Raw genomic sequence first — 26,274 nt, forward strand, 5'->3', positions numbered from 1 at the left:
GGGGGCTCTTCTAGGACTTGTGGACTGCAACTCCCACAATTCCTCAGCTGGCATGGTTGGCTCAGGAATTCTGGGAGCTGAAGTCCACGAGTCTTAAAGTGACCATGCTCCAGAGCTGGGGTGGGCCACTTCTAGGACTGTGGACTGCAACGCCCAGAATCCCTTCTCCAACCATGCCAGCTCAGGAATTCTGGGAGTTGGAGTCCCCAAGTGCTACAAGGGCCCCCCCGACGCCCCCCGCCCGCAGCCCCCCCCCCCCGCACTTACTTTTCACGCGGGACTCGGCCATGGCGCGGGCTGGGCGGCTCGCCGGGCGGCGGCGGCGGGCTCAAGGGCGGGCGGGGAGCGGGTCGGGGCCGCCGGGCGCCCAGCGCATCCTCCGCGGCGCGGCTGACGGGGCGGGACGGCGTCTCTTGTCCGGCAGCGCTCGGGTGGCCTCCTGCGGGGGAGAGAAGCGCCGCTCAGCTGCCGGGCGGAGACCTGCCAGCCGCCCCCGGGACGGACGGCCACTCACGCGCTCGGTGCCCGCTGCCCGCTGGACTGGAACTCCGCTCACTCCCCTCGGCTGGAGCAGCGCTTCCGGGTATTTAAGGCCCCGCCCTCACCTGGACAGGCCCCGCCCCCCGGCCCAGCCCACCAGCGCCTCCGCCCGCGGGCGCCCCGTTGCAGAAGGCCCGGCTCTTCCGGGCGCCGCCCCCGCTGACTGGCGGCGGCAGTCTGTGGCCAAGGCGCCTGCGCCCGCTCCCCCCGCCCCTCGGAGGGCCCCTCACTCACGGGGTCTCGTGACCAGGCCCGCCCCCTCCGCCCCCCCGCGGCCTCTGGGCGGGGCCTGCGCGGGATCCCCTGGTGGTCTCCCCTCCGCTCAGACTGAGCCCGGAAAGCGGCTGCGCGCGCAGGGAGTTGCGCCCATCTGAGCCCGGGCCGCTGGGGTCCCGTCTGGCCTCGCCGGCTCTGCGGGGCTTCTTCCCGGGGCTGGAGGGGGCGAGGAGGGCGCTGAGCGGCCTCTGCGGAAGAGCCCCGTCCCGCTTCCCGGCCCCGCTTCTCGGCTCCGCAGCCTGGGATGGAGACCGAGCCGCCAGCCCCGGGTTTGGCTGCCGTCCTGGCCTGTTGCCGCTCTCTGGCCCCGCTCGCTGCCGCCTCTGCTTCGGGCTCGGAGCGCTGCCTGGGGGGGGGGGCGTGGGGGGGCCTTCAGTTCCCAGCCAGCAAAGCGGGGCGGCCCGGCCGAGGCGCCCTTCAGCCCCTTCCGAGCTTCCGTGAATGGAGCGGGGGCATGTGTGTGCGGGGGGGGTCGCCTGGAAGCAGCCCCCGGGGAAGCCCCTCGCCCTGCCCGGCCCTCGTTCCGCCTCCCGTCGGTCACCCGCGTCCGTTTGGCGCGCCGCCTGGGCTCTGCCAACCTCCCCGGACGGGGCTTCCGCGCGGGGCCCCTGGCTGTGAGACCCCCCCCTCGCCAGAACATGCGGCCCGGCCGGTCCGGTCCTTTCTCCCCGAGCTTGGGAAGCTTCTTGGAAAGAGAGGCGGCATACAAATCTAATACATTATTATTATTATTATTATATTCTTCTTCTTCCGTGGTGCACAAGGAGGCGATTTCACAGCTTCCCGGGGGCTTTTTACCACACACCTGCGGTATTTTACCTGGGTCACTTTTGGGGACTGAAAAATTCTCATCAAGCCATGATTTAGCATGGTAACTGCTGGCTGTAGTTCAGCAGTTCAAATCCCACCACTGACTCAAATGAGGATCTCGATTGTTGGGGGAAATAAGGCGGATTCTGTCAACCACTTAGAGAGGCCTGGGAAAGCGCTGGAAAGCAGCATACAAGTGCTATGGCCATTAGAAGTGACCCGTGCCTTCCCCAGAGGTCTGCAGAGTCCTCTAGATTGCAGCCTCTTGCTCAAACACCTTCCGGCTGTCACTGACTTGTGGAAGGGGGGGGGGGTTAAAGAAAGCAGGTGTCCACCAGCCTCCCAAGTTGCCATCCTCTGCTGTGTGTGTGTGTGTGTGTGTGTGAGTGTTGAGCTGGCAACGTCCTCCCCATGTGCCCCCTGCCCAGCCAGCCAGGTTGCATGATTCTAAATCCATATTTTCTTCCCCAGGTGTAAAACTTGACACTGTTGATCCTATTGGTCTCACCCGCTTCCCTAAACGGCCTTCTCCTTCCGGACGTCCAAGGGGATTCCTGGCAGGTTCTCCGGACTTTGCAAAGCTCCCAGAGAGGCTCGTAAAAGACTCGGTGCTCACAGATTGGCTAATAGCTACAGCAACACCACTTAGACTTATCTACCGCTTCACAGGGCTCTGACAGCCCTTTATAAGTGCTTTACAGAAAGTCGGCCTCTCGCAAACCCCAACAATCTGGGTCCTCACTTGACCCACACGGGAAGGTTGGAAGGCTGAGTCCACCTGGAGCCGGTGGGGAGATTTGAACCTCTGAACTACAGCTAGCAGTTAGCTGAAGGAGCCTGCAGGGCTGCACTCTAACCACTGTGCCACCCTGTCAGCCCCCTCTAAGCAGTTTACAGCCTCTTGCCCCCAACAATCTGGGTCCTCATCTGACCCACCTAGAAAGACGGAAGGCTGAGTCCCCCTGGAACCGGTGGGGAGATTCCATCTGCCAAACTGCTGGCAGCTGGTGAGCAGCAGACGTAGCCTGCAGTCCTGCACTCTGACCACTGCGCCATTGAGGCTCTGACCTAATGTAATCCCGCTGAAGTGTGTCCAGATTAAAGGTTTGGGTGTGCAGAGCCCTGGTGCTATCCTGCAGCTGACCGTGCCAACCTTTGGCCTCAGCCAAGCCAGCCACGAGAGCAGGGCGGCATCGGTGGTGCAGGCATTTGGGCCGGGAACCGGCAGGCGCTGAGTTCTAGTCCTGCCTTAGGTACAAAGCCGAGTGAGTTGGGCCAGCCATTCATTCTGAGCCCTCGGAAGGAGGCAATGGCAGAGTCTGAAAAACTCTGCCCGTCAGTCTCTGAGAACCGGACCCAAGTGGACGGAAGGGGGGAGTAGGGGGGGCCACGTTCTCAGCCCAGGTTTCCTGAACGGCTGATATTTGGCTGCGATTGTAGAACGCACAGAATGCGGCTTCAAGGAGCCAACCGTGGGGGCAGAATTTAGCCGCCCTTTGGACCAGAACCACCCCAGCTCACAGTGCAGCCTGTGACTCACCTGTCCCTCTGTGGACCTCTGCCCGAGAGAGGCTCGTGGGGCCTCCGCCTGTGCCAGGGGCCCTTCTGCCGGCAGGGGTGGGGCTGGGGACGCAGGGCAGCCGTGGGACCCCCGCCCGAGATCGGAAGTTCTACAACTGCTTGTTGTGCCTCGGTTCTAGAAGGCTGCCTCCGGAATGCCTGGGCCGGCCGGTCACTGTGGAAACTCCTCTGTCCAGAGCAACAAGGGAACCCCTTGGACTGCCACTCCTTGTGCTTGGCCCGGGGCAGCTCCCACCCGCCCAGAAGATGAGAAAGGCCCCGTGCTAAGGAGGACCCACACGCCGCCGCGCCCGCCCCCCTTGCAGAGCTGATGCGGTTGTCTGAACTGTGCTCCTGCCGGCCTCTTGCCCAGCCCTGCGCCAGGCGGCCCCTCCCCCGGCAGCCCCCCCTCCCGGCCCCCAGGGCCCCCCCTCCCAGGCCACTTTGGGGCCATGAAGAGCTTCTCGAAGCGCGAGGCCGACCGGAGGACGTTCTTGGAGCAGGTCCGGGAAAGCAAGGAGAATGGCTACCTCCTCTCTTCCAAAAAAATTGGGTCGGGGGCTTTCTCCAAAGTCTATCTGGGTTACGCCACCCAGGAGAAGATGATGCAGAACTACAAGCTGGCTTCAGACCTCAGGAATAAGCGGCACTCTATGGTGAGACACCCCCCCCCCCCGGGTGAGGGGGGAGAGAGGGGGCTCCAGGGAGAGGGAGGGGCTGGCCCAGGTGAGGCCGCCCTCCTGCTTATGTCCCCCTGCCAGGGCCCACTTTCTCTCAACAGCTGACCTCAACAAAGGCAGGTTCGGTCTGGAGGTAGTTGCGCAATATTGTAACATTTATTTATTTATTAGAGTTGGAAGGGACCTGGCAGGTCATCTAGTCCAACCCCCTGCTTGAGCAGGAGACCCTGCACCACCCCAGTCAGATGGCAGTCCAGTCTCTTCTTGGATGTGTCAAGTGATGTGGGCGTTCACCACCTGCGCAGTCAGGCCATTCCATTGGTTGACCACTCTCACCGCCAGGAAGTTCTTCCTTATTTCCAGGTTGAATCTCTCCTTGGTCAGCTTCCATCCGTTGCTCCTTGTCTGGCCCTCTGGTGCCCTGGAAAATAGAGTGACCCCCTTCCTCTGCTCTGGGGCAGCCCCTCAAGTATTGCAACACTGCTATCCTATCTCCCCTGGTCCTTCTCTTCGCTAGACCATCCATGCCCAGTTCACAGATAGTGGAAACAGCAGAGTAGGGCAGTCATGGGGGGGGGGGACTTATAAATTTGGGGGCACTGTTGGGCCTCCCAATGAACGTGGTTGGAATTTATCCCCCCTGACGACTCTCTCTCAGCCGCTGACAGACAACACAACTCAATGGCCACTATTCAGTGTGATGGAAACGTTTCTGGCCATTCAGTCAATGAAGGCGGGGCTGCTGCTGCCCATCACTCTTGGTTCAAACGCCCCCTTCCTGCCCCTGTGGACGGTCTCTCCCTCCCTCCCTCTTCAAGACCCTCCTCCCCCGAAAGGCCTCCTTGAACCAAGCATAGAGCCTGGGTGGCGCAGTGGTTAGAGGGCAGCACTGCAGGCTCCTTCTGCTGACTGCCGGCTGTAGTTAGCAGTTCGAATCTCACCAGGCTCCAGGTTGACTCAGCCTTCCCTCCTTCCCAGGTGGGTCAAATGAGGACCCCGATGGTTGGGGGCAAGAGGCTGAGTCTCTGTAAACAGCTTAGAGGGGGATGTGAAGCACCATGAAGCAGTGTATAAGTCTAAATGCTATTACTATAGACAGACAGACAGATGACAGGTAGAGATGGGTGGATGCATGGATGGATAGTATCCAGTGGTGCAGTGGCTGGAGTGCAGGACTGCAGGCTACGTCTGCTGACCACCGGCTGCCAGTAGTTTGGCAGATCGAATCCCACCACCGGCTCCAGGTGGACTCAGCCTTCCATCCTTCCCAGGTGGGTCAAGTGAGGACCCAGATTGTTGGGGGCAAGAGGCTGGGAAAGCACAGTGAAGGGCTATTGTTTTAGACAGACAGACAGATGACAGATATGGATGGATGGATGGATGGATAGAGAGCCTTGATGGTGCAGTGGTTAGAGTGAAATACTGCCAGCTATTTCTGCTGACCACCGCTTGCCAGCAGTTTGGCAGATGGAATCTCACCAGGCCCCAGGTTGACTCAGCCTTCCATCCTTCCCAGGTGGGTACAATAATAAAAAGTTAAATATTAAAACAGTAAAAACCCCAATTATAAAACCCCCAAAACAGGCAGTCCAGTCAACACCCTTGAATACCACTCATGCACAATTCAGCCGTGACAGGTGTAATATTCACGGCCCCCAGGCGTGCCAGCAAAGCCAGGTCTTCGTAGATTTTCGGAAGGCCAGCAGGGTGGGAGCAGTACAGACATTGTGGGGGAGTTGGTTCCATAGATTCGGGGCAGCCACAGAGGAGGCCCTGCACTGCAGTCCCACCAACTTGTATTGCCTAGTCAGTGAAGGGCGACCAAATTTTTTACTACCACGCTGTGGGTGTGGCTCATGCATTTTCTTTCAACATCTTTCAGTGCAAATTGGGGGCTCTGGGGTGGAGCTCCATTTTCACTGCCCCACTGTGTTCCCCCCCTATCCGGGCAGCAGCCCACCTCTGTGCTTACATACACATACGCCCCCTTTGTGACGGAATTCTGTGCGATCTTAAAGGCCTCTGGGAGGTGCGTGGCAAGAGACGGTCCCGACGGTCCTGAGCCCCGTAGGGCCTTGGAGGTGACCACCAACACCTTGGATTGTGCCCGGAGACTGACAGGGAGCCAGTGCAGCTTGTGGAGCGTTGGTGCGATGCGGCTGCATTCTGGACTCTCTGCAGTCTCTGAACAGTCTTCAATGGAAGCCCCATGCAGAGCGCGTTGCAATAGTCAAGAGGGGATGTGCGCAGAGCCTCCTGGACCAGACCTTTGAATTCTGGGGATGAAAGTGAGCAGGTCCTTAAAACAGTCCAGCTGCCTTTGGATAAAGCACCTTTGAAACTACCCACAATCACACACAGAGACACACGTATGCTGCCTGTGTGCAGCAGGGGGAGGTCGCCTACTTGCCCGGGCCCCTTTGCGGATCTCCTGGGGTCAATCAGCGATGGCTTTGCCTCCTTCCGTGCCAGGAGACGGTGGTCCTCCTCCTCCTCTCTGCAGAAGCTGCAGGGCCCCTGGAAGGGAGAAGAGCAAGCAGCCTGCTCCACCAGGGACCCTTCGGCTACCTTGCTTGGGGTGGCCCCCTGAATCGGTTGCGCTTATTAGCATAAGGGGGGGGTCCCACTGACAGACCAGGAGCCTCTCCAGGTGGTGGCCAAGTGGACAGCCAGTGCCGCCCCTGCTAAGGCTCAATGCTTCTCAACCTTTTGGAGGCCGCGACCCCTTAAGAGTTCCTCCTCTTGTGGTGACCCCCAGCCAGAGGTGGGCTGCTCTCTGGACCGGGGTGGGGGTGGGGGGGATGCAGTGGGGTAGCAAAAAATGAAGCTCCACCCCAGAGCATCCAATTTGCACAGAAAGATGTTGAAAGCACATGCAGAAGCCCCGCCCACCGTGGGGTAGTAAAATATTTGGTAGCCCGTCACTGCCCCCAACCATAAGCCTAGCGCCAATTCTCTCAACAGAGCTTGAAGCTGATTGGCAGGAAGGCTGGAGGGAGACCCCCACTGTTAACACCTGATTGGTCGGATGGTAAAAATATGTTCCAAAGCGCCAGAATAGAAGCTTTGCTTCCTCAACCTCAGGGGAAACTTGTCTTTTGGCGACCCCTGTGAAACCGTCGCTCGACCCCCAAAGTGGTCTCGACCCCCAGCTGGGGAACCACTGTGCCAGGCTTTTAAGCTGTCTAAGTATTTTGGCAAGTGGTTTTACTGTTGAAACTGATCGCATTCTGTTTTGATTATTTTAATGTGGTGTCCTGCTTCGTCTCCTTTTCTGTTGCCCCCTCCTCTTTCTCTCTGGGGCCGCCAAGCCCAGCGGGACCCTCACACCCCCTGGACTGGCAGGAAGGTCCCACAGGGCTGGTGGCGCCGTGCAGCTCCGTAGCCGCGCACTCTTCCCAGCGCCCGTTTCACGCTCCTCTCCCTCTTCCCACAGGTTGCTATAAAGATAATTTCAACAGCAGAGGCGCCTGTGGAATATACCAAGAAGTTCCTCCCAAGAGAAATCTACTCCCTGAATGTTACGTACAAGCACCTCAATGTGGTGAGTCTCTGCAGGGGACCCCCAGCCCCGATGGGCCTCTTATGAGTAGAGCACCCACACCCCACAAGCGCTCCAAGGTGCGCCCGAGAGCCCCCAGCGGCAACGGGCTGCGTGCGAAAGATGGGATCCAATTGGCAACCAGGAGGGAGCCTGGGTTGTGTCAATAAGTAGTAGATGCTTGGAACAAACTCCCAGCAGACGTGGTTGGTCAATCCACAGTCACTGAATGTAAACATGCCTGGGATAAACACAGATCCACCCTAGGATAAAATACAGGGAATAGTACAAGGGCAGACGAGATGGACCAGGGGGTCTTTTTCTGCTGTCAATCTTCTATGTTTCTGTTTCTAATACAGCCGCCAAAGGCCAACAAGGGGACCTGGCTTTGCTCTACCCCCTAGTGAGGCATCCCAAGCACCAAGAGGCATGTGTAGTCTGCTTGCGCATGAAATTCCTTCGGCCACCATCTATTCAATGCAGAGCAGGGATATCAGAGGGGCTGAGTGGCCCCTGTCAAGGCCACGGTCAGAGGCAAACTGCTCCCATGTGGCCTCTGGGCTGCTTCTGCCTTCAAAAGAAAATACTGTATGTTTCGGACTATAAGACGCACCGGTCAGGCCAGGGTTCCCCGTCGTTGCCACTACTGGTATCGTTCTATGCGCAGCTACCGCACCTGCGCATGATTGGACCAGAATATCTCCGGGACCGCCTTCTGCCGCACTAATCCCAGCGACCGATTAGGTCCCACAGAGTTGGCCTCCTCTCGTTCCCGTCGACTAAACAATGTCGTCTGGCGGGACCCAGGGGAAGAGCCTTCTCTGTGGCGGCCCTGACCCTCTGGAACCAGCTCCCCCCTGAGATTAGAACTGCCCCCACCCTCCTTGCCTTTCGTAAACTCCTTAAAACCCATCTCTGCCATCAGGCATGGGGGAACTGAGAGAACTTCCCCAGGCCTATACTGTCTATGTATGGTATGTTGTGTGCATGTTTTTTAAATTATGGGTTATGGGTTTTTAGTTTTTATTATTAGATTTGTATTATATATTGTTTTCTATTACTATTGTGAGCCACCCCGAGTCTACGGAGAGGGGCGGCATACAAATTTAATAAATAAATAAGTAAATAAATAAATGCATACATGAATGAATGAATGAATGAATGAATGAATGAATGAATGAATGAATGATGTGGCTCCTGTGTATGCATAGGGAGCCCAATCTCGCATGAGACAGTTTGCTGATTCTCAGTGCAAAAAAATCGGTGAGGCCTCACATGCGCAAGAATCCTCGCGCGAGATTGGCTTCCCATGCATAGGCAGAAGCCAAATCTCACCTGGGTGTGTGCACCTGTGTGCCGGCCACACAACGCTATGCGCACAGCTCCATTCTCTCCCCCACTCTGCAGAGTGGCCCATCCTGGCAGGAACCCAACACGGACACCTAGTGTACAACAACAACAACAACAACAATAATAATATATCAGATTTGTATGCTGCCCCTCTCCAAAGACTCGTGTCAGTGCACCAGACACACCCAGATTTCCATCATGTGAGGAAGAGACGTCTCTGCCCCCCCTGGCCCCCAGGAGCGCTCTGCAGGCCCCCACAAGCCCTCAGGGCCAGAAACAGGCTGCGTCCGGTGTATAAGACGCAGCGACATTCCCACCCTCTTTTAGGTGGGGAAATTGCAACTTATTCTCCAAAAAATACAGAATATCCTATTATACCAGACCTGCCCCTGGACCACATCCGGTTCTTTGGCTGCCAGTGGGAATTAATTTAATATTTAATTTAATTTAATTTAATTATTTAATTTAATAAATTTATTTTATTTTGAAGGTGATAGCCATTTTTTGCTATCCACTTGTCTGCATGCGTGCATCCCTTTGCCTCTTCCCAGCCCTCTCGGTTCGGCCCCCAAACACCGGCCCCCGTTTCTCCTGTGGGAAAATGAACTGCCCGTCCGAGTTACACCCGCTGCACACGTGTGTCGCGTGACCTTTCAGTGGCTTTCTGCCCCCAGCCCCTTTCCCACCACAGCTTCTGCTGGAGGAGCACTGGTGCTGCCGGTCATCTAATTGGCAACGTTCTGTGCCAGGGAGAGTTTTGCCGTTCTGTCTTGGGCTCCAGCAGACCCTGGAATCCAGGAGGGCAGTGATGGCGAAACAACGGCATGGGTGTCACACGGAGCCATAACTGCCAGCTGGTTTTGGGCTCTCGAGGGCATTTGTGGCTTCTGAAGCCTATGGAGCCTGGGGGGGGGGGGATGAAAAATGGACCTACCGGGCCCACCAGAAATTGGGCAACGGGCTGTTTCTGGCCCCCAGAGGGCCTTCAGGGGGGCAGGGGAGGCCATTTTCGGCCTCTCCAGGCATTGAATTATGGGTGTGGGCACTCCCACGGGCATGGCAGTGTGCGCACGTGCTTTCTGCACCCGAGAGAAAAAAGGTTCACCATCTCTGCAGGAGGGGCCAGAGCAACATCTGGTGCAGAAGGTGGGCGAGGCCAGGGGTGGGCCAAGTGGGCTCTCCTCTGACATGTGGACTTCAACTCCCAGAATTCCTGAGCTAGCATGTTTGGCCCAGGAATTCTGGGAGTTGAAGTCCACAAGACATGGAAGAGCCAACTTTGCCCGCCCCTGGCCAGTGAAGGGCGACCAAAATGTTTACTACCACCCTGTGGGCCTCACCTATGGAGGATTCCCTGCACTTTCTTTCATCCTTCAATGCAACTTGGGTGCTCTGGGGTGGAGCTCCGTTTTCGCTACCCCACTGCGTCCCCCCTCGTCCGGGCAGCAGCCGACCCCCTCCCCTGGCCTAGAGGACGCACCCTCTTCGTTGATGGCTTCCTGGGTGCTGTCGCTGAAGAGGACACAACTACTCTGTCCTTGTGTGGACCACTCACCTCCCCATTGGAGGAGGCGGCCTCCAAGCTCCCTGTCTCACCCATGCGCCTCCAAAGCCAGAGAGGTTCGTTGCACCAGAGCCCCAGGGCCACATCGCTCTGTGCCAGGAGGCGAGTGTGTGGAAGGAGGGAGAGTCAAATTCATGGATGCCAAGTGTGTCACAGGTGGTGATTGGTTGAGGCAGGCAGGGTTCCCTTGGGTCCCATTGTTTGGGGGTGAAGGGAAAGGGAGGGTCAAGATCCCCAAGGGGGCCAATTGGGGGGCCCCTGGGGGACACAGAATGCTGGACGCGATGGGCCTGGGCCCCATTCAGCAGGGCTCAGGTTCTCATGAGGGGAAGGCCGTGGGCTCCCATGCGCAGTGAAGGCTGGGCTCTCTTGCAGATCCAGCTCTACGAGATGTATCGGAACAGCAAGCGCACCTACCTGGTGCTGGAGCTGGCCTCCCGGGGGGACCTCCTGGAGCACATCAACGCCACGTCCGACCGGAGGGAGTATCCGGGCCTGGAGGAGGAGGAGGCACGCCGGCTCTTCCGACAGATCGTCAGCGCTGTTGCCCATTGTCACAACGTTGGCATTGTCCATAGGTGAGACAGGTGGGCGGGCAGAAGGGAGGGGCGCCCTGGTGCTGGTGGTGGGGGAGGCGGGGGCCATGAAGACTTTGCCGACAGGCCCGGGGGGGCACATAAACTAACAACCACGCATGTTGTTGTGACTGTCCTATCATGGCTTTTCTAGTGAGGGTTTTATTATTTTAGATTTTATATTCAACTTCTTTTTCATTGCATGGCATTTGTATTGTTTATTGTAAGCTTCCCTGAGACCTTCGGCATAGAAATCGAATAAAATAAATAAAATAAATCAAAGTACCAGATATTCGGCTGTGAGAGTTAACACCAAGTCATGGCCAGATTGCAATTGTTTAGTATATTTGTGTGTACAATTGTTTAGCTTAGTTGGGGTTTTTATGGATTAGTTTAATTGTGGTTTTACTGTTTTTCATTTATTCATTTATTCATTCATTCAACTTCTATGGCATCCAATCCCAATTCTTACAACAGTATGAAAAATTACAAAGAGAGTCAAAAGAGGCAGTGAACCCAGTGAAAGAAGCAACTGCAGGCAACACAATTCTTGTTGCTCAGGGCTGCACTCTCGGGGCCTCCAGGAGCCACAGTGGGGCGAGAACTTTCTCTCCCTCTAAAGGCTTTCAAAACACACCTTTGCCCGCAGCCGGCCTGGGTCTGTTGAGCCTGGACATTCTGCTCCGGCCGATAGTAGGATCTGAGATGGGCAGGAGTTTGGGTGAAAGAGTTTCAATGTTTCAGATTCTTATGTTTGGGTTTCAGGCTGGGGTTATAATTTTATACCAGTTTTTTGTATTGATTTTATTCTGTGAGCCGCTCTGAGTCCCCTTGGAGAAGGGCGGCCCAGAAATTTGATAAATAAAATAAATAAAATAACGGGGGAGCAGCAGTCAGGTCCCAGCACACACACACACCAAACTCCCACCGAAACGGGAAGAGCCTCGCGGTGTGCAGGTGGCGCCTAAGAGGCCGCCTCTTCTCCCCATTGTTTCACGTAATAATTGCCAGATGTGGAGAAATTTATGGATAGATGGGAACTTTAGCAGCTCTGACTGGGAGAGAAACTCGGCATTAGTGGAAGATTCCAGCCTGGTATTGGTTGAATTATTTCTTGGAGACCGCGATTGGAAATGATTTTTTAAAAAGCAGAATAAAGCACAGCTCTTTACGCCAGAGGAGTTTAAATAGTTAAATTTGTTTTCAAAAGAAACAAGGCAACTGTGGTGAATCAAGGGTCAAGGGTTATGGCTAGGGCTGCAGGTAGCTCTCCTTTGCAAGCCCGGTGGAGCCCGGAACTAGCCTGCCCTACTGCAAGCTACTTCTGCTGACCACCGGCTGCCAGCAGTTTGGCAGGTTGAACCTCACCACTGGCTCCAGGTGGACTCAGCCTCCCGTCCTTCCCAGGTGGGTCAAATGGGGGCCCAGGTTGTTGGGGACAAGAGGCTGAGTCTCTGTCAACTGCTTAGAGGGGGCTGGGAAGCACTGGGAAGTCTAATAAATGCGATTGCTATGATGCTACGGCTATTTGGTCGCAAGCCATTATGGTCCTAAGCCAAATCACCACGTAACCCCTGGATGACATGATTATTTTTTTCATTGGTCATGAAGCCAGTTGTGTGGGATCATAAGCCAAAGTCCAGATGATCCCCTGGCCAGCATCCCACGGATTCCAGCTCCTGAGAAGTGGCCGTGGGAAAGAGGCCCCTCCTGGCCACCTGGGAAGATGCCCGCTAGGCAGGGGGTGACTCAAACCCTGGCCAGGCTGCCCCTCCTTGTCCTGGCTGGATAAGCAAGGGAAGAAGCATCCGTGCTGGTCAACAAATGAGACTCTTCTTCTTCTTCCCAGAGATTTGAAGTGTGAGAACATTTTATTGGATGAACGTGGCTTCATTAAACTGACAGGTGAGTTTTCTTCCCGGAAAAGAGGAGAATGCGATGGCCTCGTTCTGCCTCCTGTAGAACTTTATTTTTTATTTATGATTAGAGTTGGAAGGGACCTCAGAGATCATCTAGTCCAACCTCCTGCTGGAGCAGGAGATCCTGCACCAGCCCAGACAAGAGGGCAGCCCAGTCTCTCTTTGAAAGAATGGAATAGAATTCTATTGGCCAAGTGTGATTGGACACACAAGGGATTTGTCTTCGGTGCAGCTGCTCTCAGTGGACATAAAAGAAAGAGACATTTGTCAAGAATCATGAGGAACACTTAATGATTGTCATAGGGGTCAAATAAGCAATGAAGAAACAATCCTAAAAATCTTAGGATACAAGCAACAAGTTACAGTCCTACAGTCCTAAGTGGGAGGAAAAGGATGATAGGAATGATGAGAAAAACTAGTAGAAATAGAAGTCCAGATTTAGTAAAGAGTTTGACAGTGTTGAGGGAATTATTTGTTTAGCAGTGATGGTGTTAGTTCGGGAAAAATATGTCCTTGTGTCTAGTTGTCTTGGTGTGCAGGGCTCTGTAGTGACGCTCTGAGGGCAGGAGTTGAAACAGTTTGTGTCCAGGATGTGAGAGGTCAGTAACTATTTTCCCCGCCCTCTTTTGGACTCGTGCAGTCTACAGGTCCTCAACGGAAGGCAGGTGGGCAGCCATTGTTTTTCCTGCAGTTCTGATTCTCCTCTGAAGTCCATGTCGGTCCTGTTGGGTTGCAGCACCAAACCAGTTATAGAGGAGCAGATGACAGACTCTGGCACTTTCTCCTTTTAGCAGGCTGGTTCCCACCTGGTCTCTTTGCAAGGCCCAGAGTCCAGTTATCACCGCAGAATGGGAGAGCAGCCCCCCAGCACCTGAGGGGCTGCCCCAAAGAGGAACCTAATCCCTGAAGTATCAGCAGCAGCAACAGATAGAAACTAATCCAGGAGAGAAGCAACCTAGGATTAAGGAGGAATTTCCCAACAGTGAGAATAATTAGCCGGTGGAACGGCTTGCCACCAGGGCTGGTAGGGAACCCATCAATGGATGTGCGAGCTCTTCTTGAAAAGCTCCATCAAACTTTTCTTTCAAGAAGAGATTGGACAGCCATTTGTCCGTGAATTTGTTTATTTTATTTATTATTAGAGTTGGAAGGGACCTTGCAGGTCATCTAATCCATCTCCCTGCTGGTGCAGGAGGCCCTTCATCACGCTAGTCCAATAGCTGTCCAGTCTTTTCTTGAAGGTCACCAGTGTTGGAGCGGGCACCACCTCTGCTGGCAGGCCGTCCCACCGATTGACCGCTCTCACCGCCAGAAGGTTCCTCCTTATTTCCAGGTTGAATCTCTCCTTGGTCAGCTTCCATCCGTTGCTCCTTGTCTGGCCTTCTGCAGGTGCTTTGGAAAACAGCCCAGCCCCCTCCTCTGTAGCAGCCCCTCAAGTATTGGAAGACTGCTCTCATGTCCCCCCTGGACCTCCTCTTTGCTCGACTGGCCAGGCCCAGTTCCTGCAACCTTCCCTCGTATGGTTTAGTCTCCAGTCCCTTGATCACCCTGGTTGCTCCCTTCTGGACTTTCTCTAGAGTTTCAAGGTCTCTTTTGGAAATGAGACAGGGCCTCTTGCTTGAGCAGGGGGTTGGACTAGAAGACCTCTAAGGTCCCTTCTGCAACGCTGTTGTCCTGAGTGTTCATCTAGTGGTACCTCTATTGCTCTGCCTCCGGCCAAGCACCATTGTTTCTCCTAATCTGCCCCTCTTATACCTTATACTCTTATAACTAGGGATAAATTGATCTGGGGGGGGGGGAGTGAGGGAGGGGCCAGGCTAAAGGGCCCAGCGGAGACGCTGAGGGCTCCCTCTCTGTGCAGATTTTGGCTTTGCCAACCGCTACTCCTTGAAGAACTCACTGATGAGCACCTTCTGTGGCTCTGTGGCCTACACCGCCCCCGAGATCCTCATGAGCAAGAAATACAACGGGGAGCTGGCTGACCTGTGGAGCCTGTAAGCACAGAGGGCGGGGAGGGGCTCGTGGGGGGGGGTCCCAGTGGGGACGAGGGCTGACCCAGGGGCCCCTCCTGACCCTCCCCTCTTGCGCAGTGGGGTGATCCTCTACGCCATGGTGACAGGGAAGCTCCCTTTCAAGGAGCGCCAACCGCACAAGATGATCCACGTCATCAAGCAAGGCCTGGCCTTCCGGCAGCCCATCTCACCAGGTACGTCTCCCGCCCCACGGGTTTTGCAAGATTAAGCACCCAATTCTAAAAGTCCAGGAGCAGAGAGGTTTTTAAGATGAAGCAATGAAGCAAGGAAGAAGTCTGTTTGATGATCACGGCTAAGTAGAGTCCCAGAACATAAAACGGACTCACATACATCTTCTTTGACCGCACAGCTCTCATTAAATGACTCACTGTGAGCTGGCAGGATGCCCGGAGATAACTGACCCCAACTCCTCAGCTCTAAATTCAACATTTAAAGTATCAATAGCCCAGGAGCGAAATCCGAGGCGGCACCTGGAAGGTTCAAAAGTTGATTTCTGCGCTGAAATGTCACAGGGCTCAGCCTTAAATATCCAAAAGGCGTGGCCAGGTGTTCTGAAGATCTATTCACGCAGAGACCTCCTCTTGCTTAGCCACTCATGCCTTCTGGCAACTCTGCGTACCCCAGCATCAAGAGGAGGCTCCTCCTCTTCCCGAGCCACTCATGGGCACCTCTGGAGGTGCAAAAGGCCCTTGTTGCCTTTCAGCCTCTGACCCCACATCCTCTCCGACCTCCTCGCTCTCAGACGCGGGTGCCAAGGACATGGGCCTAGGATGCCAGCCTACACCCATCTCTCGGTCCTCGGAATCCGCAATCAGCTGGGTGGGACGTGGACAGGCAACAACAGTACGAGGGCACATCTCACCCCACCCCCCAGGTGCTCAGCCGGAGGTAGGAGGGCTCTTCCTCCCCATCTGCCCCACCCAACGAACAGGGCACAATGACCCTGTCTGGGCCTTTAACCGATGTCCACACACAACAGCCTGGATAGAGGACAGTGGTGCCTCCCACTGGTTCTTCCCCCTGCTTCCGGAGGGAGGGGTGGGGCTCAGACCCACAAGCAACACTTGTCCTCAGACACCCCCATAAAACCCCCATGGGGGACGGCAGCAGGGGAGGGGGGGAAATTGAGGCAAGGGGGCAAGACTCTGGTCTGCTGGGTTTGTCCTTGAAAACTGGAGGCTGCCCAGCTCCAGCCAGTTGTGCCAGGTGGTCATTACATTGGGAGGGAGGCAGGAAGATCCTGCGGCAAGTGCTCCCCTCCCGCCAAGGTCCCTCTCTTCCCCCCCTCAGTCAGGTAACATTTATTTTATTTATCTATTTATTAAATAGATTTCTATGCCCCCCTTCTCGAGGCAACTCAGGGCGGCGTACAACATTATAAATGCAAACAATATGTAAAGAAATCTAAATTACTATAAAAGAATTATAAAAATTTACTAAAAATTCTAGAAAACCCCATATACAGTCATGCGCATTCATCCAATTCAATCATACCTAGTATTGGCTGGAGACCATCTCGTTGTTCACGGCCCCCACACCCGTCGCCAGAGGTGGGTCTTCAGAGCTATACAAAAGACCAGGAAGGAGGGGGCAGTACAAATCCCTGAAGGGAGCTGATTCGAGGGCCGGGGCCACCACAGAAAAGGCTCTTCCCTTAGGCCCCACCAGACAACATTGCCTGGCCGACGGGACCTGGAGAAGGCCAACTCTGTGGGACCTGACCGGCCGCTGGAACAGAGAGGTGGGGGACCCAGTGCAGGGCCCCATATGGCCAAGGGCCTCAAAGACCCGTCCTGCAGGGGATGGTGGGGGCAGAGGGGGCTTGGCTTGGTCTGTGCATTAGGGCGAAGCACAGAGGCAAAACCAACGTCCAAGCAGCTGCCCTGTCGAAGGGTCCACGTCCAGGTGCCCACAGCTGGTTCCCTTGAGCAGTGGAGTCTCCCAGCCAGGACGAGCAGAGGGGAAGGGGTGGCCCAGCCTGTCTTCTCCCTCCCCTCCCCTCCCTGCTCTCCTCCCCCTCCCTCCCTCTCTGCAGAATGCCAGAATCTCATCGAGGGCCTGTTGCAGCTGAAGCCGGCCGCCCGCCTGGGGTTGCAGCAAGTGGCCACGCACCGCTGGATGCTCCCGGCTACCTCGGCCATCTTCCACCGGGTGATGAGCTCCATGGGAGTCCACCCAGAGTGCGCCGTGGGCCAAGAAAAGCCGCAGACGGCACCAGGTACCCGCGGGGCCTCCGGAGGGTCTCTTGCGCCCTGGTCGGAGAACGGCACGGTGGGGTGAAGTGGTCTCGAGCAGAGGTTCCCCCCCAGCGAGTGCCAGTGGGTGGAGGGGAGGGCCGGGCTGGCCAGCCTCCCCCTCGACCCGCGCCCCTTCCCACCCCCTCCGTCCCGTATCGTTGCAGGCGAGGTCGGGGGCCCGTTGGCCCAGCTGCCGGACCTGGAGAGCCCTGCCAAGAGCCCCGAGGGCCCGGTCAAGGAGAGCAAGGTCCTGCCGCCCACGCGCGCCTCCTCGGCCGCAGGGGCCTTCCCGCCCCGGGCCAAAGCCGAGAAGAAGAGCCCGCCGGTCACGCCGGCCAACTGCGTGCTGCAGCTGCCCTCACCGCGCAAGACGGAGCGGCCGCCACGGCTCTCGCTCTACCGTCCCAGCCTGCTGACCACCCTGCAGCCCTTCCACCACCTGCCCAACTTCCGCAAGCCCGGCTCGGGCTTCTCGGCCAGCGCCTACGTGACCAGCAAGCGGCTCGGGGAGAAGGCACCCGCCCGCGCCGCCGGCCTGGGCAGCGCCTCGGCCACCCTCTCCAAGCAGGTCCACTCCCTCTACAGCATGACGCCCTGCCCGTGACCCGCCCGCCTGACGCCTGGCCTGCCCGATGCGGCTGCCAGGCCCGCCCAGCCCGGGGCAGCGCTCGGCCCGAAGCCCGGCACCACCCAGGCCGCCGCCGCCCGACGAGCCCATTAAAGCTTATTCAGAGTCGCCCCGGGCTGCTGCCTGCTGCGATGCGTGCGCCCCGTGGTGGCCCCGGACCTGAGAGGTGGCTGGCCGGCCGGCCGGGCCCCCCGGCGCCGCTCTTCGCCTGTCGGCGCACGCACTTCTCCGCTGTTTCTGCATATACATCCGTGTACCGTTGCTTTGTGTGCGGCTGCTGCTGTCTGACGCCCGTCCTTCCTCCGCTGGAGCCCACCCGGGCCGCCCCTGCAGCCCCCCGCCGCCCCCTTCTCGCACGGCTCTTCCTAGGCAGAGCAGGTGGGGAGCCCTCCAGCCCCCCTCCCCAGCAGCGGCTCCGGGCCCAGACCCCTCCCCCTTGCACTCCAGTTGAAAGCTGCCTTTGTCCATTCCCTCTGTCGCTTCCCACTCAATGCTTTCTCAACAGGGGAGGGGGCTTTCCCTCACTCTGCCCCCATCTAATTCAGCCTGCTCGAAGCATGCAACCCCCTCCAATTCAGGGCTTCGGAGACGGGAGCATCTCTTCACACCATTGTCAGACTCCTACCGATATGGCTAGTTGCACACAGCTCTGTAGTTGTGGCGCGCGATTGCACGGTTAAGCACAATATTGCTTCCTGCACCTGTGCAGGTAGCAAAATCTCTCATGGGGACACACCTGGACACATGTTCCAGTGAAGTTTCTTGTTTTCCTGCAGGTGGGGAAGAAACCCCCCCCACTGAAACAGGCGTGGGGAGCGTGACTGTGCTCGATGATCCTGCACTCGTGCGCTAGAGCTGCAGAGCTGAGCACAATTAGCCGCACCAGGAGCCCACGTGGCACTGCTACACACCACCCCCAACTATCCGTCCACAACCGCTTGTGGAAGTTGTGCCTGGCCTCCTGTCCCCTTGCTGGGCCCACCCCGCCCACCCTGGCCCTCCGAGGTGGGGGAGGCAACTCTCCGGCCCCTGTTGGCTGCCTGAATTCCTGCCCCGAAAGCAGCCGGGGCCTCCGCCATGCCCTCTACTCCCGGCCCCTTTTGGTCTGGTACATCGGCACTCCTGCCCCTTCCGGAGCAGCAGGGGGGCTCCCCACCACCACCACCAAGTAGAGCTGGAAGCAGGGAGGCCCCCTTTTCTCTGCAGATTAGAGAGCGTGCCCACCTGGGTTCCCCCCCCTGCGCACACACAACAGAGCACCAGGGACAACAAACACCTGTTCAGCCAGTCGGAGGCGGCTGGGGCACCTCCCCCCTTCCCTGGGCGAGGCAGGAGGGCAGGGGGCCAGGGAGGAAAGTGCACCGCAGCCTTTATTGAGAGGAGCCCCAGCCCACTCCCCCTCACTCCCCTCTGCCCTTCAGTCACCAGACAGTGTCCAGGAGGGGCTGGGATGTGGGTGCCCAAAGGCCAAGACCAGCCACGAAGAACACCCACTCTCATGCAATCTGTCCCAGCAAGACCTCCTCCTCCTCCTCCTCCTGGTCCAGGCCCTGCAGCTGCTGCTCCACCTCTGGCGGGATCTTCACCTCCATCAGGTTGTCCATCCCAGCCTCCGGCTCATCGGCAATCAGGACCTGGTCAGGGCAAACCGGGCGGCAGGGGGCTCAAAGTCCCTGCCCCCCTTCTTCACAAGGGTGTGTGTGTCCAGGGCCCCCACAACTCCCCCTCCCCACTCACCTGGATTAGTTTTTCACAGGCAGCGCAGACCCCACTGTCCTCTTCCCACTTATGCAACTCACGCAGGACAAAGTAGGCGCCTTTCTCGCGCATCAGCAGCCGCCCCTGTTTGGTGGCCGTGAGCTGTCAAAGGAAGGGGGAGGGGGAGGTCACTGGCTGTGGGGCCTCTAACAGGGAAACCACTGGACTGGTACAGGGATGGAGGACCTCTGGCACACGGAGCCGTATCTGCTGGCAGGCGAGCCGTTGCCCTAGCTCAGCTCCAACCTGCAGGTGTGCACTGTCCAGATGATTTTGGGCTCACACGGAGGCTCTGGGGGGGCGTTTTTGGCTTCCAGAGAGCCTCCCGGGGTGGGGGTGGTGTTTTACCCTCCTCCAGCTGCAGGGAAGGCTGGGGAGGGCGAAGCACGAGCCTAATGGGCCCACCAGAAGTTGGGAAACAGGCCATTTCTGACCTCTGAGGGGTGGGGGGAGCTGTTTTTGCTCTCCCCAGGCATTGAATTATGGGTGGGGGCACTTGTGCACGCACACGCACGCACGCTCTTTTGGCACCCGAGGAAAAAAAGGTTCGCCATCACTAGCCTGGGGTCTTGTATCTCTGGTGTGTATTTGTGTGTGTCAGAGGAGGACTTTCTTGGTGGGGCCAAAAACATCTGGATCTCTTGCCCAAAGCCAGAAAGGGGATGCAGCAGCCTGGTTGGGTGGGGGCAGGCGAGGGGGGGAAGAGACCCAGCCCGGGCTTCCTAGGCCTCCCCCTTCTTCCCTTCAGACCCCACGGCGCAGCTCGTTCAAGGAAGCAAAGCCAGGAGGCCAAAGATGCCCAGACAACATACGCAGAGTGGGGCACACTAGGCGCAGGGGTGGGCCAAGCGGGGTCTTCTATGGCTTGTGGACTTCAACTCCCAGGATTCCTGAGCTGGCATGATTGGCTGAGGAATTCTGGGAGTTGAAGTCCACAGCTCATAGAAGACCCCGCTTGGCCCACCCCTGCCCTAGGGGTTCTGAGCCTTCCTAATGCCACGACCCCTTAACACTGTTCCTCATGTTGCGGTGACCCCCAACCAGGGATGGCCTGCTACCGGAAGGGTCAGTCTTCAGGATGCGGGCGTAGCTGCGTGGCCCCAGTGACATCTCGCTCACTTGAGCGACTCCACTTGGGACCTTCCCTCGCGGCGCAGAAGCCGAGTCTCCTGCCAAGAGGCCTGTGGGCACCCTTGCAACGGGCCTTCCCTGCCCCCAACCGCAGGTCCAGCGCCAATTCCCCCAACAGAGCTTTGAGCTGATTGGCAGGAAGGTCAGAGGGACACGCCCACTGTCAACACCTGATTGGTCAGATGGTAAAAGTAGGTTCCAAGGCGCCAGAATAGAAGCTTTGGTTCCTGACACCAGGGGGAGTTTGTCTCTTCCCATGAAGCTCTTAGGCGACCCCTGGGAAAGGGTTCTTCGACGCCCAAAGGGGTCCCGACCCCCAGGTGGAGGGCCCCTGGACTAGGGTGAAGCGCGGGGCAGACTTGATTCACAGGGATTTGTGGGGAAGGTCCTGGAGGACCCTTGAGAGCTTGGTCATCCGAGTGAGCCCAGAAGAAGCCACTTCCAAGGCCTACGTGGCACAGAGCAGCCTCCCAAGGACCCTCCCTGCCCGCCCACCTACCAGCAGGAGGGTCTCCAGGAGCATCTTGCGAATGTCGGCTTCGGGCTCCCGCTGCTTCTCAGCCGGCAAGTACTGCAGATCCAGGGGCAGCCCTGGGGGGGTGGAAGAGAGGAGGGGTCAACGGAGGGCGCAGTGCAGGGCAGCCCCCTCCCCAAGTGTCTCCCCTTCCACCCGCCTGGAGAAGGCACCCACTTTCCATCTCCTCCTCCGGGAACTCCTCGGGGCCGGCCAGGGGCAGCAGAAGGAAGGGCAGGAGGTCCACTTGCTCGCTCAGCAGCCACGCGTGGTGCCCTGGAAAGCACGATGGCCGTGAGGGTGGGGAGGGGCCGGCGCTCCTCGCCTACAGCCCCAGCCAGAGCCGCCGGCACTCACGGTGGTCGAAGCAGCAGTTCCGCAGCGTTGCAGCCACACCACGCCGCCGGAGCACCGAGCCCGCATCCTGCGTGAAGGGCAGCAGCCTCTGCAGCGCACACCTGCGGGGAGAGCCGGTCAGCCTGGTCCGGAGCCCTCGGGCCAGCCAACACCCAGCACAATTCTGCTACTGCACCTGGGCAGGGAGAGAAATCGCATGCGGACACATGCACGCACAGCATTTTTGAGGACATGCATGTGGCTGGGTGGAGCCTCCCACCGCTACCAGTTCACCTGGACCAGTGTGAACCTGTAGCAAGCCACCGGTTCACACTACAGATATTAGCCACTATTGCAAAGATCAAGTGTGACTTAACTTTTATCTCAATTGCAGAAATAAGATACTAAAAACTAAACCAGGTGTGTGCAAAGTCTCCCAGCTCCATCATAAAATTCTGTCCTAGTTTAAATATAGTTTAAATAACAGTTTAAATATACTGCTCAAAAAAATAAAGGGAACCCTCAAAGAACACATCCTAGATCTGAATGAATGAAACATTATTATTATTATTATTATTTTTTTAATTGGATTTGAATGCTGCCCCTCTCTGGAGACTCATTGAATCCTTTGTTCTGTACAAAGTTAAATGTGCATCACAGCAAGTGAAATTGACTGTCAATCAGTGTTGCTTCCTAAATGGACAGTTTGATTTCACAGGTTTGATTTACTTGGAGTTATATTGTGTTGTTTAAGTGTTCCCTTTATTTATTTATTTTAGCAGTGTATTTGGTTCTTACACACACTGGTAGTCCTTGTCTTACAACAACAATTGAGGAGAAAACTTCCATCAATAAGCAAAGTGGTTTTTAAATGAGTCCCTTAAATTTTGTGGCCATTTTTTTTTGCTGCAGTCATTAAGTGAATCGTAGAGTTGTTAGTTAAGCAAATCTGGTTTCCCCCATTCACGTTGCTGGTCAGAAGCCAGCTGGGAAAGTCACAAATGGCAATCCGTTGACCTCCCGACACTGTCACGAGCACCTGCCAGTTGCCAAATTTCTCAATTTTGATCATGTGGCTATATGGGAACACTGTGGTGGTCATAAGTACGAAGACCGGTTGTAAGTTAGTTTAGCATTGTTGTAACTTTGAATGGTCCTTAAACAAATCATTTGTTTAATGACCATTGGCATCCCTGCATGACCATTGGCATCCCTGCATGTCCAGGTGCAGTAAGAACCTAAGAACCTAAGAAGAGCCCTGCTGAATGGGGTCAAAGCCCATGGAGTCCAGCATTCTGTGGCCCCAGTGGCCCCCCAATTGGCCCCCTTGGGGATCTTGAGCAGAAAGAGAAGGCAAGACCCTCCCTTTCCCTTCACCCCCAACCAACATATAGGTGGTACTTGGACACCCGTTTCAATAACCTATCTATCTATCATCTATCCATCCACTCATACATCATACATCCAACTCTATCTGTCACTTGTCTGTCTGCCTCTCTCTCCATCCATATCTGTCTGTCTGTCTATCATAAGAACATAATGTAAGAGCCCTTACACCCGTTTCAATAACATATCTATCATCCATCCATTCATACACCATCCATCCATCTCTATCTGTTGTCTGTCTGTCTCTCCACCCATATCTGTGTGTCTTTTGTAAGAACCTAAGAAGAACCCTGCTGAATGGGGCCAAAGCCCATGGAGTCCAGCATTCTGTGTCCCCCAGTGGCCCCCTTGGGGATCTTGAGCAGAAAAGAGAAGGGAAGACCCTCCCTTTCCCTTCACCCCCAACAAATGGGTCCCAAGGGAATCCTGCCTGCCTCAAGCAACATAGATGCTGCCCCTCTATGGAGAGGAGCGGCATACAAATCTAATAAATAATAATAATAACAATAATAATAATAATACTTGGCCCTCCCGCCCCCTCCCCACTGGGCAGTGGCCCCCAGCTTACCCGGCGGGGTGGAGGAGGGCTTGGCGGGCCTGGGGCAGCTGGCAGAGGTTGGCCAGGAGGGGCCCGAGGCGGTGCCAGGGGGCGCCGGGCCGGGGGTCGTGGGCGCAGAAGGTCCCCAGCAGCGCCTCCAGCCCCTCCGCGCCCAGCGCCGCCCACACCGCCCGGCAGGGCCCCGCCTGGCGCGAGCAGTTGGCCAGGAGGTCGGCGGCGGGGCCGGGCAGCGGGCAGGCGGGGTCGAGCAGGCGGCGCAGGAGGCCCGGCAGCCCCGCCCGCAGCGCCCCGCACAGCGGCCCCGGCTCGGCCGAGAGGTTGAGCAGCGCGTGGAAGGCCGCCCGGGCCAGCGCCGCCCCCGGCTCCCCGCTCAGCGCCAGCAGGGCGGCCGGCAGCTCCGGACAGGCCAGCAGCAGGCGGCGGCCCTCGGCGGACCCGCTCAGCCCCAGCACCGCCTCCAGGGCGCCGGCCTTCACGTCCTCGCGGGCCTCCGGGCGCAGGAACGGCAGCAGCTCCTCCATGATGGCGCCCACTTCCGCCCTCCGCCAATCCCGGGCCCCGAGAGCGCCTGGGCCAATGGGAAGCGCCCTTCTGGCGCGTGGCCTCTCGGGAGGTGCGGTCCGACTTCCGGCTGACTCCCCGACCGGACTTCCGGGGCGGCACTTGCTGGCCGCTTTTCCGGGCGGGCCCTCTCTCCTTTTTTTTTCTTTCTATTCATAGATGGAAAACATAACATCAATGCCTAAGAATAACAATATCTACCATTTCCTTCTCCAATAAAACATTTTGAGGAGCATCATAAGTTTCATTTTCCATTTAAACAATCTTATCCTCATTTCTCCATTATATAATAATGATGATGATAATAGTAGTAGTAGTAGTAGTAGTAGTAGTAGTAGTAGTAGTAATAATAATAATAATAATAATAATAATAATAATAATAATAATAATAATAGTTAGATGGAAGAAGAAGAGTTGGAAGGGGCTTTGGAGGTCTTCTAGTCCAACCCCCTGCTTGGGCAGAAAACCCTCCACTACTTCAGACAAACGGTTATCCAACATCTGCTTAAAAACTTCCAGTGTTGGGGCATTCACAACTTCTGGAGGCAACTTCTGTTCCACTGATTAATTGTTCTGTCAGGAAATTTCTCCTTAGTTCTAAGTTGCTTCTCTCCTTGTTTAGTTTCCACTCATTGCCTCCTGTTCTGCCCTCAGGTGCTTTGGAGAATAGATTGACTCTCTCTTCTTTCTGGCAACCCCTGAGAGATTGGAAGGCTGCTGTCATGTCTCCCCTGGTCCAAACTGAGTATAAAAAACATTAATCTATAGAAATGAGAAACTAATATTTCAATATCCATAAAATACCGTAGCTCCAACATTTGAAGTATATAGGAAACACATTAGCCTTTATCTCCTCTGATGGCTTTTCTCCAATTTTTCCATTTTTATTTTTCTCCACAAATTCTATTTTTAGAACAAAACGCATGCCTTGAATTATATCAATAAGATACATGTGCATTTTCAATATTTCATAAACTGGCATCTTCTTTTGCACCTTTTTCAACCCTTATTCTTCAGCCTGAGCCAACACTCCCCTCTTCTCAACCTTCATCCTACTTTCTTACTCCTTCTACCTACCTGGCTCCCTCTGAAAGCAGCACGGGAGTCTGGGCAAAGGGCGAGGCTGTGGGCCTCTCCTACACATGGCTAGGAACCAGAGCGGAGGGAGAAATGGGGGTAACAATGCTCAAGGGATTGCCCCCCCCCCCCAAACCATTCTGGAGTAGCCAAGTTGGGATCCTGCATTGGGATCAATGGCCTTTTCCGTGCTGTTCCCAGCCATCCTTCTCAACTAGGAGACTGGCTGTGCAAACCCCTCCATACCCCCTTCCATCCCGTCTTCAGGCCAAGGCAGGGAGTGGTACACAATGGGATGGGATAGGGTAGAATAGAATAGAATTCTTTATTGGCCAAGTGTGAATGGACACACAAGGAATTTGTCTTCGGTGCAGGTGCTCTCAGTGGACCTAAAAGAAAAATCAATATTAATAAAAATCTTAAGGATAGAAGCAACCAGTTGCAGTGGGAGGAGATGGGTGATAGGAATGATGAGAAAAAACTAGTAGTAATTGTAGTGCAGACAGTGAATAGTTTGACAGTGTTGAGGGAATTACTTGTTTAGCAGAGTGATGGCGTTCAGGGGAAAACTGTTCTTGTGTCTAGTTGTCTTGGAGTGTGGATTATTTGTCATGGTTTTGATCCGTTGTCCTTTTTTGCCTCACTTGCGAGGGAAAGCCCAGTTTGTAGTTTGAGCCCTTCTGCCTGGCACAACCCCCCCCCCGGACTCTGTGGCCCCAACTTCTCTGCCTGTCCAGCCAGCACTTCATTGGCCGCTTCAAGTCAAGCCCTGGCCTTATTCTTGAAGCAGCCACTCATTATATTTTGGTATCCATTCACTCATTCATTCCCAAATGTGAGATACTGTACATCCATTAAAAGCGAATGGCTTAAAATGCCAACGCAAGCAGTGAGGCAGAGTCTGACTCCGCTCCCGGCAGCCCAGCCGATGCTCATGTGTTCCCATTATTGCTTGGTGGAGAAGTCCGGAGGGGACCAGGAGCAGCTGCCCAGGGCTGGCCGTCTCCCTGCAGGGAGCAATGATGTCCGGAGTCAAAAGCCAACACTCTAGAAAACATCCAGAGATACTTTGCCAGAAGAGCCCTCCACTCAGCAGTGGGCTATGAGCCAGAACACTAAATTGCGCTCACTGCCACAGCTCGTAAGTTCTTGCGGGACCAGCGCGATTTTGCTGCTGCATCTGGGGAGGTAGCAAAATTGCGCCCGTGTTTTGGAGAGGTTTTATCTGCAGCTCTGTGC

General features: G+C 56.1%; 3 protein-coding genes across 3 annotated transcripts in view; 1 reads left to right on the top strand and 2 right to left on the bottom strand.

Annotated features, from left to right (window-relative positions):
• Nucleotides 1-550, bottom strand: part of MROH1 (maestro heat like repeat family member 1) — a 47,945-nt gene extending 47,395 nt beyond the window's left edge. The window contains 1 exon segment of the mRNA XM_070748464.1: nucleotides 268-550. Within this exon segment, the coding sequence (XP_070604565.1) occupies nucleotides 268-289 (22 nt within the window). The 5' untranslated portion in view covers nucleotides 290-550.
• Nucleotides 551-3,638: 3,088 nt separating this feature from the next.
• On the top strand, nucleotides 3,639-18,003 carry LOC139165293 (testis-specific serine/threonine-protein kinase 5-like). Its single transcript, XM_070748469.1, has 8 exons — nucleotides 3,639-3,842; nucleotides 7,303-7,410; nucleotides 10,697-10,899; nucleotides 12,746-12,801; nucleotides 14,677-14,809; nucleotides 14,906-15,021; nucleotides 16,884-17,066; nucleotides 17,250-18,003. The coding sequence occupies exons 1-8, from the start codon at nucleotides 3,639-3,641 to the stop codon at nucleotides 17,687-17,689; spliced, it is 1,443 nt and encodes a 480-aa protein (XP_070604570.1). The 3' UTR covers nucleotides 17,690-18,003.
• Nucleotides 18,004-19,065: 1,062 nt separating this feature from the next.
• On the bottom strand, nucleotides 19,066-23,968 carry HGH1 (HGH1 homolog). The gene is made up of 6 exons (XM_070748470.1): nucleotides 23,407-23,968; nucleotides 21,474-21,574; nucleotides 21,294-21,392; nucleotides 21,102-21,193; nucleotides 19,451-19,573; nucleotides 19,066-19,347 (listed from the first exon to the last, which is right to left on the bottom strand). The coding sequence occupies exons 1-6, from the start codon at nucleotides 23,916-23,918 to the stop codon at nucleotides 19,210-19,212; spliced, it is 1,065 nt and encodes a 354-aa protein (XP_070604571.1). The 5' UTR covers nucleotides 23,919-23,968; the 3' UTR covers nucleotides 19,066-19,209.
• Nucleotides 23,969-26,274: the final 2,306 nt, after the last annotated feature.

This window comes from Erythrolamprus reginae, chromosome 3, assembly GCF_031021105.1.
Source record: "Erythrolamprus reginae isolate rEryReg1 chromosome 3, rEryReg1.hap1, whole genome shotgun sequence".
Classification (NCBI taxonomy): Eukaryota; Metazoa; Chordata; class Lepidosauria; order Squamata; family Dipsadidae; genus Erythrolamprus; species Erythrolamprus reginae.